At 40.3% G+C, this 14591-nt stretch overlaps 1 protein-coding gene across 2 annotated transcripts in view; it reads right to left on the bottom strand.

Moving 5' to 3' along the window:
- tox (thymocyte selection-associated high mobility group box) overlaps positions 1 to 3560 on the bottom strand; it is a 42704-nt gene extending 39144 nt beyond the window's left edge. The window contains exons 1-2 of one of the 2 annotated variants that reach the window (XM_010751222.3): positions 3324 to 3560; positions 2847 to 3082 (exon numbers count right to left, since the gene is read on the bottom strand). In XM_010751222.3, the coding sequence (XP_010749524.1) occupies positions 2847 to 2951 (105 nt within the window). In that variant the 5' untranslated portion in view covers positions 2952 to 3082; positions 3324 to 3560. Of the gene's footprint in view, positions 1 to 2846 lie in introns of both variants that reach the window. The other variant, XM_010751221.3, reaches the window with a different exon arrangement.
- Between the last annotated feature and the right edge of the window lie 11031 nt (positions 3561 to 14591).

A 14591-nucleotide genomic window follows, 5' to 3' on the forward strand; every position in this document is an offset into this window, starting at 1 on the left:
TGTTTATATAACCCAATGTATAAAAAAAATCTTGTGACATTTTCAGTCACACTATTTAAATCTAAAAATTAAAATTTCTGTGGAGTGGCGATGATTTCCTTCATCATTATTCTCATAGTGTAATATTATTGTTTATGTAATTTCAGAGTGAATTCATTATTTACATTATTATTATGTACTTATATAATCGGCACAAGTAAGAAAAGATGCTTTTCTGGTCATGAGGGTTGTTGAGATGCTTCTGATCATCACCGGCTGTGAATCCACCATCTTTCCACTTAAACTCAATGCAGTCAGTCAGCTCACAGATCGTCATGAAATCCATTTCAATGAGACAAAGAGCAGATTTACATGTAAATCTCATACAGCTACAGATGAAACATGTATAGTGAAAGGCTCCTTCAGATCAAACCTGAAGTATTCCAGTCATTTCAGCTTCCAAACCATCCAACAAAGTAATGTGTGCCCCCCCCAAACATTTATTCATCACAGCTCCTAATCACATGCAGGGAAATATTCAGACAGTGTTTTCAGAAGGTAATTGTGCAGAGAATATTCTCTGTTTAATTGAAATGGAAAATGTAGACCAGCACTGGTAATACATCTTTACATTAACACATCTGGACACGCCTCTCCCTCCCCTCTCTCTCTCTCTCTGCTCTGTTCCTCTTCTTTTCTCTCATTTTGTTTCTTCTGTGCTTCATACTTCCTGTCTCTCTCTCTCTCTCTCTCTCTCTCTCTCTCTCTCTCTCTCCATGCTGTGCATTTCTCTCTCTTTTTTTCATATACCCTCTGCCTCTCTCTGTTCCAGCACACAGTAATATGATCTCTTCTATCAGGCCGACAGAGCCGTGAATCAAAAGACACAGAGAGAAAAATATAGTACAAACCTTAGTGGCCCCACCCCCACTACTCTCTCTCTCTCTCTCTCTCTCTCTCTCTTTCTCTCCCTCTCTCTCATCTACAACATCCCTACCCCCAACAACCCTCCTCTCTCTCTCTCTCTCTCTCTCTCTCTCTCTCTCTCTCTCTCACTCCAGTCCCTACCCCCAACCACATAGCTCGCTCGCTCTCTCTACATCCCCAGCCTCTATCTTCTATCTCTCCCTCCCTCTTTCTGAAAGAAACACACAGTGCAATCCTGCATGATTCTGTGTGCACAGAGCATTTCTACACTTTTTTGTGTTCGATTCCGAGGTTAACACAGCAGGTTGGCCGACGGTTCAATTAAAACACTGTTAATAACTATAATCCAGCTCATGTAGACATGAATGTGATATTCTGTTCAGGCCCAATCAGCACTTAATGAGGTCAGAAGTCACAGTCAGCTCCAGAACTGTGAGCAATTCAGATGCTGTGCAACCAAACCCTAACTACATGCTTAGCGTATACAGCGTATACTGAATAATAACTGTCACAGTGTGCCGTTTTTTCATTTTCAGTATACAATACATTTCAAATCTTTTCTGTTTTCTGGAGCCGTCTCTCCTCTTTACAGCCTCTCACAGCTCCATACACTTTGTGCACTGCATTGTGGAACTTTCATTCTGCAACGACCACCCAAAGAGGAATAAGAAAAGCAATGGTGTACAGTAGCAGTCACACTACATGACTCAAAACTAAAGTCAGTGCGGCAGCAGCATGAAAACACTTCAGCTCTTCGGGTTAAAGCAAAGTTTTTGTAACCACGGCGTTACGCTGTTGTTGCGTAAAAGGGAAACAAACGACCCATCGGGGACAGTCAGAGCCGGATCTCACACAACCAGCCTGTGATTAATCCGATCGATCATTAAGTTGTTGACCAGTCTGTCAGCAATGACAGTATATTCTGAGAATATAACAGAGACATGTTAAGACATGAAAACCAGCCAGTAAACAAGAGCACAGCAAGTCGCCTCACTGTAATGGATATTACATGATGCTGCTTCAGTTTACATCCCCGCTTCCTGCACAAATCTCCACAAGCCACTGTGTTTATTCTCATTTCTGCATTTGTTCATCTAAATGAAACACTGAGAAAAAAATGTACCATGAAATGAGAAAAACGAACATGTTCCAGTTCATTGTCCTGAGACTGAAGAGAGGTTAATAATCTGTGGTTAACTTAAACAGCAGCACTCATCAGCTGCACCTAGTTAAATAATGAAGCAATTCATCACTGTCAAATGAGCACGGCGTCCCCTCTTCAGATAGATAGATAGATAGATAGATAGATAGATAGATAGATAGATAGATAGATAGATAGATAGATCTGTATTGATTAAATATACTTCGTGGTCTTACAGCAGGACACTGGATCCCTACCAGCCCCAGTTGTGAATCTGACCCTGACCTTTGACCTTGCTCTGGAGGGAGAAAGACAACAGAGCTTCTCAGACACCAATTAACTCAACTATCTCTAAACAGAGAGGAGAGCTCCTGCTGTGAGAATGAAATTATTTTTTAAGTACACCACATTATTTTCTCATTCTGACTTTCATTCTGTTTGTCCCTATAATGTGGCGCCCATTTAAACTGAATTAGCTTTCAATTAGCAGTGGTGAAGTTTTAATTAAAGGTGTCATTACACAGTGACAACAAACTCGGGGCAAAATTACAGCCTGTCTGTATGTGTATAATCCAGTTGACTGAATGTGATGTAAAGAACACTGGACTGGACTGCAGTTACCTTCAAAAGCTGCGTTAATAACAGGAGCCTAATAAAGTAATTAATTATCACTTAATTGACAAGGCGAGACAGATAAATACGCAGAGGGAGGCGTTAATCAAGAGAAGACACCACAAACGTGGCTTTCACCCCGAGGCAATGTGGAACACAAGTGGGCTTCCTCTTTTTCTGCTCTTACCTTGTTGGTCCCAAAGGCCGGGTCAGGGTAGGAGAGCTGCCCCAGCCTGGTGTGGTCTGGCGCGGCCAGCGGCTGAGGAGGAGGCGGGTAAACGGTTACATCCATGGCTCAAAATACATCCACTTCTCCGTCTCTCCTCTTCGACTTCCTTTCTTCTCTTCACGGCTGTGTATGTGAGAAACCGCAGAGATAACCTTCCACAAACTTGGGAGGTTTTTTTTTTTTATGGCGAGTCCCTGAGTGACCAAACAGAGAAACAACCACGGTCCAATAAAACAAGCTTCTGTTGGGGGGAAATAAATGCACGTTTCAAGCAGATAAGTCGGCGAAATGTGCCTAAAACAAGTGTATGGGAGTCGGTGAAGTTTAGGTCGCTGCTCTCCTCTCTCCACACCGGCTTTCAGGCTCCAAGAACTGCTGCTGCCACTAAACTTCCCAGTAAACCAACTTCTTTTAATACCTGACTTTAAAACAAACCTTCACGGTCAATGCTGCACGTTAAGGAGCGTCGTTTTCCCTCCGTTTAACGTCGTGTGTGTGTCCCGTGCCGCCGTGTGTCTGGGACAGGGGGACGCTGTTGTGGACCCTGTCTGTCCCTGGTTGGGACTCTGTGTCTCTCTGGTCGTCCGCTGGTGCTGCTGCTGCTGCTGCTGCTGCTGCCGCGCGTGTGCTCGATGCTGTGGTACCTCGCGGACCAGTCATACAAAGAGCTCCTGCGTCAGGCTCGCGTGGGTTAGCCGCCACCACGCCGGACGTACGCGTTGTTACAAAATAAAAGCACAGGAGGAAAAACAAGCGCACGGAAAGAAAAAAAAGCAAACACATACTCACTCATACTCACATTGTTCACGAATTATTATATTAACTACAGTCAGAGGCTTTAGCGTCGTGTTGTTTAAAAAAAAAGTACTGTTGCAGAGCGATTTTCAACAAACACTTTTATTTTGAGAGTAACCGACATATCCGTGCACGTCTACCTTGACAAAGGGGAACCAGAGGCGCTGCACTGTGCTCCATCTAGAGGGAAGACAGTGCCAAAAGGTCTAACCAGGGGTTCCTGGAGCCTGTAAACATTACTTTTGTGAATGAAGGGGAGTTTCAATTAAAATTAGGCATTATTTTTTTATGAATCAGCATGCAGCAAAAGCAAAAAATATATTTTTGTTCATTATTGATGCTGTCTATTGTGATAATACCACAGGGACCGTCATTCTGGTACATTATGTTTTAAGTTGGTCAATTAATTCTGTTTATATTGTGAGTGCATTAACTTTGTGTTCAAGCAAATTACCACATAAATCATCTACAATGAAGTGAATAAATACAATTAACCTCTTAGGATCATGTATAGTCTGCTGTAGTCACTGGATTTAGAGGTAAACTGGTACATACCACGTGCATACATAGCACACAGACAGCTGACAGTGTTTTTTTTGGGGGGGGGGGGGGGTGGGTAGGACCTTCTTTCCCCAGGGCCGACTAACGGGTTAATCCAGCTGGGGCTCATACTGTCATGTCTTTCAGTTTGACATCTTTTTAATTCCTGCAGTAGTTTCTGCTTGTGGTTCAGATTTGCATGTCTAGTATCTCCCCAGGTTCTTGTGCAATTCAAGTTATCACTGACTTCTGGCATGAGGAAGGACGAGGACGAGGAAGCCAACAGTGACTTCTGTTCTTTGCTCTGTCTCTCCGTCTTCTGTTTCAGTTCTGCCTGGCTTAGATCGCAGCACCAGAACACAATCACCAGTATACCACTCCCTACCCACTTTCTCTATGCAGCACAGAGCTACTGAAGACCCATCTGTCCATCAAGACAGAGGTCCATGCTGTTGTGTCTGGTATTGGCTACATCCTTGCTTGCTCCAATATTAAGATTGACAAGAGCAAGCTGTATGTGGTTGTGAAATGGGCCTAGCCAACTTCATTTTGCTGCCATGAATGCAGGCTTCAAGGACCTACCCAATGTTTCCAACCAACAAGTGTTGAACATAGTCAAACTATTGAAAACAGACAGAGACTTTACATTAAATAAAGTATTAAAGTAAATAAAGTAATATTAGTAGCATCCACACTAACCTCGTTCTCGTAGGAGGCTGATTGGATTTTCAAGATGGATTTTCTCGTGATCTCTTGAGTCCAGCTGCCTGAGAAGATTAAACTAGCTGAGTTGGGACAAATTTGGGCAGGGTTAAGCAGTGCACAATGGTGTTGGTGAATTATGTCCATCACTCTTCAGTCCCCCAGCACTGCTTTAATTTGGTTCCAGCAGCTGCTGTGAGACTGTTCTGGGACTCCAGGTAGTAAGAAAGTCTGAGGGTTCCTTGTCAGCCACCAGATTTACTCACAAAGAAAAGCTTCAAGTTAAAGCTTCATGTTGCAAGACATTTTAGGATGATTAAACATTTCTTCTCAGTCTTTAATTTATCTTATATATGTGTGTTTACCTTGAGTTTTATGTATACTCTAGAACCAGTCTAGAGGCCTGTCTATCTGCATGTGTTCTCCACATCCTGGATTCACTCTGTGTGCAGAACTGTGTTCAGTGATTGGCTGCCAATATGCCTCATGGGAGCTGCATGATGGATAGTTGAGTACCGTTAGGAACCCCTCTCATCACCGCACCTTTCCAGTGTCGTATTGGGGGGCTGCAGAAGTTTTAGACCCACTTCATGCTGTCATTGTGTGTTGTTGAGAAAGGAGCCACAGTTTGAACTCCTCATCACAGCTCATTTTTAATTTTTTACAAAACTATTTTAGTTAGCTTTAATGTCAACAGCCGAGTGTGATGACACTGAATGTTTTCCAGAATATTTATTGTGCCTTCCAGTGTGGCTGTTTGGAACAACTATAAGCAATTTTCCCTTCGAAGACATTGGACAACCCGTAGTACGAACAGGTTCATTTGGAGCACAAACCAATCCTTATCAATAATTCCAATCAATCAATCTATCTATCAATATGAGTTACTTCATACCAAATCATTTTTTTTGTCCTATAAACATTATCACAGAGATTCATGTTGGCATATGATGTTAATAGCTGGGGAGGTTTACCACCACCATGGTTGTAGCATAATTTGAATGCAGTTACCCAAACTTTGTACAAGTTTGTATTTATTCCACTCAATAAAGCATTTGTCAAGCTACTGTTAGATCTGTAAGTTCCAGTGCAGAAGAATATTATTCACATGAAAAAGGGATGGACAGCAAACATAAAAGCCTTCAGGCTGTAGGTTAAGTCAGTACTGTTTGGTATCTTTATGAGGCAGTGACAGTAAAGCCTATATGGAATATTTTACAAACGTGCAAATGTGCAGTTATGTAGTTAATTGTGTTTGACTCTATACAGCCCCTCTTGCTCATTTAAAATGAAACAAGTTACGCCACAGGCTTCAGTTCAGTTTTGGAAAAAGATATAGAAAATAAATAGCTACACAAGTCATTTAAATGATCAAATTAATTTAGACAAAATAATCCATGAATGAGCTAATGCCAGGGAGATACAACAGATCAACAATAAAACAGACTGTGTGTGTTTGAAAGAAATCAGAGTAGAAGGAAGGCTACTATCTGCCTGTCCGGATGATCTTTAATGACAGAACAACACATTTCCATTATTGAGAGATAAATACATGTACACAGATGCACATAAACAAAGAGATTCTCTCCCACCCACTCACACACACACACACACACACTCACACACACACACATATGCACACCTCACTGATTCACACACATACAGTGCACTTAAACAGATGGTCACACTTACATTTCAAATATAAAAAGCTACTCACACACATACCTGCAGACATGCTCGTAATTATACTCTATATAGTAGTAACACATACACACATTCCCTCATACACACAAATCTATAGGGTCCAAACACACACACACACGCAATTTGTAAACATAACCATGGACACACAAGTACATAAAAATGCACATACACACTGCAGAGTTTATACACACAAAGGGGTATCGTAAAAATGTATTTTCTTTTTCTCATGCATTCTCAAACACTTTCTCCCTCACACACATACACACACACCACAAACCAGCCCACACATACTTAGTGAACATACATACAGTGTGCAATCCGCCCATCCCCCACATACATATGCACCCCTCCCCTCTGAAAAAAAAGGCATAATTCACTTCCACATTCTCCTCCCCCACACACAGCTCCTCTCTATAAAACTACACACACACACACACACACACACAATATACACACACTAAAACACATGCACATATGCACTAAACCAATCAAACACACGTGTACACTGAAATACTTGTACATCCGCACATGCACATGCACACACACACCACACACACACAGATATGAGCACAGATGCACACAACTGCAAAGATATACACAACATGCCTGTGCTGCACCATATATGCATGTGTATACATACATATGTATATATGTATATACATATATGACACATGCACACACAAACCAACACTCTCTCTCTCACTTTCTCTCTCTCTCACTCTCTCTCTTTCACTCTCTCTTTCTCTCTCTCTCTCTTTCTCTCTCTCTCACTCTCTCTCTTTCACTCTCCCTTTCTCTCTCTCTCTTGCAGCTCTCAGATTTCCATGCATGAGCTTTCCAACATACGTGTCTGATGGGTTGAGATAGTAATGTACTGTAGCATTTGAATGATGTGTGACTCTTCATGTCGAGGGATTACATTATAGATTCATAACACAGCAATACACTCCTGGGTAAAAACAGCCAGCCATTTAGGTATTATACCTTTCTGCTGTGAGGGAGGAGATGCAAAAACACTGTTGGGGAGAAAACAGTAGAATAAGAACATTGTGATTTTTTTCTAATGTTTTCCTTCTGGGACAAGGAAAAAGATTTCATAATAAATTAGGTCTCATCTTTGTATACAAACAGAAATCATATGTTTCTGGAGATGAATATGAAGCTATCAGACAGCTAGATACTCCACTGTGGGCCATCTGTAACTGTGTGATATTGTAGTTTTTGTTCATTACTTTCCTTCCTAAATGTTCTTTTGTTACATTACAGTATCTTACATAAGTGTGACTCCATGTTGTTTGTGGCTGCACCATCCCAGCAAATGGAAATATTAGACGTGTTTTGTGCATAATTTTTTAAACATTTATCCAAACCTCAGCCTGTCAGACGTGGTCTATTTGCATCTCTATTAGTATTTTTAATGAACAGAATAGTAGTTTTATGCCATATCTGGTGAAATGAATAACATTGCCTTCAGTTTAAGAGCATCAGAAGGGTCGTAACAGTGAGATATAATGTCTCCAGTCCAGTCGTGCCAGTTCAGCTCTGATACATTTCATTGTACACACAATTCTCAGTCATTTCCAAACAGTATGATATATTAAAACAACAGCAGCCTAATGCGACGACTGAACGTGCTGGTAATTCAGCAGCTGAGAAACTCAGTGATATGGATCGCATGTGACGAGTGTTCTGACCAACACACAGTGTACAAACCACGCTGCTCTACATTTGCTCAGCTGTCGTGTCAGAGAGGACGTACAAAATGTGGCTTTCAGGTTTGACCACAGCCAAGACGATTATAGTTAGTTAGTCATCTCTGGAAACCCCCCGATGAGTTATCAACAGGACATAGGTTATTATGTATATTGGATATTATTATATCATATATATGATATGATTATATTGCAACTGTGGATTCAATCAGGAAAACACTGGAACACTAAATTAACTATGAAATAATAAAATATATGGTAATCATTTACCAGCCAAAGTTGTGAATATACATTTTAGAGAGCGGTTATACAGGTGGTATTCACAGTGGTGCAGTGGTTAGCGCTGTGACCTCACAGCATGAGGGTTCCTGGTTCCTGTGTTTTCGTGTACTCCCTCTGTGTCTGCATGAGTTCTCTCTGTGCACTGCACCTACAGTCCAAAGACACGCAGGTTAAATGGTGACTCTGAGCTTCCAATAGGTGTGAATGTGAGTGTAAATGGTTTGTCTCTTTGTGTCAGCCCTGTGATAAACCAGCGACTTTTCCAGGGTGTACCCTGCCTCTCGCCCAATGTGACCCCCACCCAAGCGGTTACAGAAAATGGATGGGTGGATATTCAATTTACTGTGTACTGGTACATTTCTCCTACATGTACAGTACAGTTCAAGAGAACAGAATAGAATATGAGTAGAGTAAGTGACATATGTTGTCCTTCTCTGGAACTAGTGTTGTACATAAAGGCTCACCAGTAAAGTAAACCAGACCAAAATCCTCTACTGTTATGTGAATATCAGGAGCTGGGGGCACTGAGCAGCTGGTGGTGCTAATTCTCCAGTTGGTGACATTAAACCATTGCAGGAGTAGCGGACATAATGGGATGATTTAATTGAAAGAGCTCCAGCCAAAGCCTAAATGGTGGAAAATGTGATGTAAATATGTGTATTTTGTTTAAAAGTCTCCTGATCTGATGCTTTTGTCTGCCTCCATTTTGTCACAGGTACCTTGTGATTCATTCTGAGTCTGTTTCCATTGCACTTTGCCATATTTAGTTTTCTCTTCCACTTCAGTCAAGCAGAATTTATTTTTTTACTTTCCAGGTCAAAGTAAGGTGCTGAACATGAAGGAGTCACCAGTTTACATCTCTCAGCTGATTTCCTGTCCCCTCTCTGAGGTCACTATCAAACAAAACCAACATTTTACATAAAGAACATGTAATATTAAAGAACAGCATTCATTTCCTCCTTTTTTTCTTAAAATATGTTTTTAGATAACTCTTAAGCCATTTCCAGTACTTGATTTTGTTTATAGTCAATGACTTCATGAGTAGAGAGTGCAGGCTGTGAATGAGCTCATGTTTCCGGTTGGTCAAAGTGTTAGAGTGTTCAGCACAGTGAAGTACACACAGTGCAGAGACTCTTCCTCAATGAGCAGCAGTATGAGTATACTAATATCTGAACTGTCACTGATGTTGTATTCATTGTTGCCCCTCAGTATATCTCATAATGTAGCTGTCATAGCTGCACCCTCCTCATCCCCACTCAATTTCAATTATTAATATGGTTCTATAAAATAAAACCACAGAGACATTCAAGTTCATGTGTTTAATGAAGCTTTGTTATGACCACCCCATCGGGAATCATAGAAGATGAGGTGCTGTCAGGAGCTGGGTGCACTGCTCTTATGCACACACTGTGTAGCTTTACCTTCTGTATCTTACAGCATTTAACACTTTGATTTGAGCTTACTGACCACAACAAAACGTTCTTTATTGGTCATTATTGTGCAGGGAAAAAGGCAAACAGTTTGAGTATGATTAGCCTAAATCCATCACAACCAATCTGGAATTATTCCTATTGTCGTTGTTGCTCTCAGTAACATCACATCGTCAAAACTATGAGAAAAAAAAACAGCAAGCTAACCTCCAAAGTATGACATTACTGTATATGAATATTCATGAAGACATACTGTACCTTGTACTTGTGACTTCCCTCTGGCTCTGCCACCCTGCAGCTGTTACCTGTCTTCCTGCAGGTCCTGCTAGGCACAGTTACTATTAGTGCTGGTCCATCCAACATGCATTTAGGATCAGCTGTTCCTGTTCTTCCTCTCTCTCGCTCTCATTCCATCGTCGGCTCTCTTACTTGCACCTTGCATATTTTCTTTTGTTTGCTTTGGTTGAACTTATCTTTATTTTGCACTGTACAGCACTGCAGGGTAGACCCTCCTGAGGGGGCGTAGAGCCACTGCATGGGGTGCATGGATGACCAGGGGAAGACTTTGGAGTAAAACTAAGTTGAATGAATGACTTATGCAGAGAAAATAAACAAGCAAGAGTTTGCTAATGTGAGTATGCTGACCTTATCATTGTAAATGAATAATAAAAAAAATGTGGGGCAGGGCTGTTAACATTTCTTTAAGTAACTGTTTGTTTCCCAGTAGAAACATGTGCATTTACGCCATTTTGTAATGGTCTAAGAGCAGTGTCATGACATAGTTAGAACAACATTGTGTAACATTTCTATAAATGTGATATCATTATCATGCTACACTGACTTGTAATCAGGTGAATAGTGCCTCTACCAACTATTTGACTGATTTTGGTGAAACTGGATCATATTTTATGGGGGGAAATGTTTTGTTTTTCCCCCTGATGTCCTCTGGCTGCTCCACATCAACTCTCTGTGATTTACAGAGTTTCCTGATGGACAGTGAAGTAAACTGCTGCCAGCTGTGGCTGCTGTTAGCTAATGTTAGTTTAGTTTGTTAGCCAGGCTGCCCAAACTGTGAGCTCTGGGGGAGCACCGGGGGAGCATTAGTTAACTGATCTCAGCAAAAACAGAGCAGAGCATAGCAGAGGCTAAGAGAATGCTAACAGACAAAGCTAGGAAGAGAAAATGAGCTGTTTCCTAAGCTTTCAATCACATCTCATAGTCTTCCTCAGTGGGTAGAGTTTGCTCTGTTTTCATGGAGCTAGCTCTGTTGTCACTGATCCTAGACCCTAATTGTTATAAAACAGAATTACTCTTCAAGGCAGATTATTATTCAGAATGTGGAAATGTTGTATTTACACACTTCACATCCAGTTCTTCCAGCATTAATGTGTCTGATTGTTAATATCAGTACCATCATCTGCAGGAAGAAAAGGACAACGGCTAGGAGGCTTTCAACGGGAAGGAAAAAGGAGAAGCTCGAGTCCGAGTGAAAAATATCTCGACAAACAGAGATTTATGATTAACTTTTATGACCCTTGTACAAACCAACATATTCTTTCTTTCTCTCTCTCATTTCTTTATTATCTGCTTTATAACACACACACACACACACACATACACATACACACACACACACACACACACACACACACACGCACACACACAGCTCCTCTGATCTGACAGTCTCATATTCGATGAATGTCAAGTCCACTGAATTCATTTGCACATTTTTAGCTGGAGGCTGATGCATCATTCAGGCCTATTTTTCCCTGCTGTCACTGTTTTACACCCAATCTCATCATTATTTCATACGGGGTTATTTATTATGCTACTGTACAGAACACTCACTCACACACACACACATACAAACACGAAGTGATAGATGTACTGCAAAAAAATGTATATTTGAGGTAAAGTTTCACCATATTGAGTTTGTCGTTATGACTATTAATTTACTCATTTATGTTAAAACCTTTTCAATGACTTCATGGTGCACGTACATGCTGTAATGCTGTTAGTACTGTATTCTGTATAAGGATTGGCTAAATACAGCACCAATATAAATATATATATACCAATATAAATATGGCATCAATGCATTTTCTAGTTATTTTAAGTATAAAGAACATGTGTATAATTACAATAGGCATTCATATTTAATGTATCATCTGACACTGTTGGCACTTCAGAGTGTTTAAGGAGCATTGGGGGTGTAATCCTGATAAATCTGTTTTAAAAAATTAGGATTATACTGGGGTTCAGGTGTTTTAATTCATATAGTGTGTGTGTATCCTGTCTTTTGCACGTGTCGTGCACTTCCCTTATTTGGCCTGTGATTTACTGAGGCTGGCAGAGAGAGATAATTATAAATCAGTAGTACAAGGACAGGAGAGACAGGTTAGGGAAGTATCATTTGGATAAGGAACATAATGTTCATTACTGAGCAGAAAACCAAAAAAGGACCTTATGATATCTGTATCAGTGGGGAGGTGTCTGAGACAGCCCATTAAAAAATGTATAAGAACCAACTGTTAGAGCTCCTCAGGGAGCCTTTTCTCTGTAACCCCTTTTTGTATGTTGCACTGTTAAACGCTCCTTTTTGTACAAGAATATTAAGTTCAACTTAAACTTTGATACTTTGAATCCAGTATTCCTTAATAAAGGGTTTTTCTTAAAGAAATCCCATAACAAAGTCCAAATATGTCAGGGTCTCCTGACAAATATTGATGTCCTGAAGCTATTAAAGGTAAGTTTAATTCATGGGATCAGTGTACATGATAAATGATGACAATGTACATAGGAAAATCATAAATCAATCAATTCCCCACTTAAGGTTATGCACTTGGAACCTGCTGGTTGATTTGTAAACTGAAGTGATGGATATGTCACTGATGGAGATGCAGATGTAGTTTTGTCAAAAACAGAATAGATGACTGGAAAAACATACATGTTTCTATGCAGAGCACAAGGGCTCAGTAAATGTATTGATTGAATGTGAAAATGGTGTAAATAAAATACATAATAACAATAAAACAACAAATGAGGTATTATATAAATTGGAAGAACATTGTTCATCCCTCCAGTTCCACACATGCAGGAGCGTTGAATCTGCTCTGGACAACATTTTACTAAGACAAATTTGATTTTTAGGCATTGGCATAGGGAATTGTAATACTGTAACTTTGATGAGCATGTTTATCCAGTACCAGTGTTTTCACAGATCAGAGTCAGTGAGCCTCAGCTGTGCTGTTTTAATGCTAATTGACAGTTAGTTAGTTGGCCATTTCGTGTTTGTTAAAGTGTTACCACAAAGGACTCTATCAAGTTAGATCTCTTACGTAACCTGGTGTGTGTTCATTTAGTGACAGCAGAACTGAAATTAAAGTGCATCTTTTTTCTGCTACAACAAACAAATCTGTTCACTGTGACTTGCAGCTGAAAATCTGAACGCAGTGACGTTCTCTGTCTACATAGGTCATGTATCAAGTCTTTGCATGAAACACAAACATTCTATCATAGTCTTCTTTTTATCTGACCTACATGTCTGATCTTTAGCTTTGCTTGTTGTGACCAAACAAACATTCAGGAAAAATTCTCAGGCTAGTTTGCTAATTAGCTGCTCGGCTGCAGAGCATTAAACAACATGCAAACTTACTTGAAGGTGTCACCCTGTGTCGGTGTAGATGCTGGCGTGGTCCTGTCTGTCTATAGCTTGTTTGCCACAGTATACGTTTGTTTACGTCGTGTCTCGTTCCCCTGCTGGGGCTCAGCCTGCAAGCTGCTTTCAATCAAAGATATAGGCACGCCACAGGTAGAAGTCACATACCATCTAATAGTATAATTCTGGCTAAACATATATTAATTTTAAAGCATCATAATGAATTTTGGTGATATTAAAGCTCATATCTCAATTGTGTAGTTTTGTGTCAGCAGGAGAACTACTTATTTAAGTCATTTCATTGAAATAAATGGTAAATGGTTTCTTATAATTAGTTACTACTTTATTTATCACAGGTTCTGAATATTCAGCTACGAAGCAAAGTTTACCCACCATCCATTGAGTTAAGCTGTGTTTATTGGAGAATAAGCCTTACTCAGCTCATTTACACATATACATAATACTTTGTTTATCTTGTTATAAAGCCCTGTGTTTATTTGTAGTCCAAATGCTCAGTATGAGTCTATATTAGTGGCTCTGCTTTTAATTATACAACTTGCGTCTCACAACTTACTTGCATACAACTTATACTCTTGACTTCAATGTGCAGTATTCACAATTTAAAAGCGGCACTCCTCAAATTTCAGCACTTTGTAACACGCCCCAGAGTTTTCACTGTAAATCATATCATGTACAGGCTGTCATTTGCCATTTCCATCTTAACCCAAATAGCTGACAGGGAAGCCTGTGTGACAGGAAATGAGTTGCAGTTTGCACTGGAGCATTTTGAAGTGATCTGAATGGAAAATGACGTGACTCCAGCTCTGAACTGTGCTCCTCTAAAGGTCCTGTAAAGCTCAGTGAATATGCAAAATGAATG

The sequence above is a fragment of the Larimichthys crocea genome, chromosome X (assembly GCF_000972845.2).
Source record: "Larimichthys crocea isolate SSNF chromosome X, L_crocea_2.0, whole genome shotgun sequence".
Taxonomy (NCBI): domain Eukaryota; kingdom Metazoa; phylum Chordata; class Actinopteri; family Sciaenidae; genus Larimichthys; species Larimichthys crocea.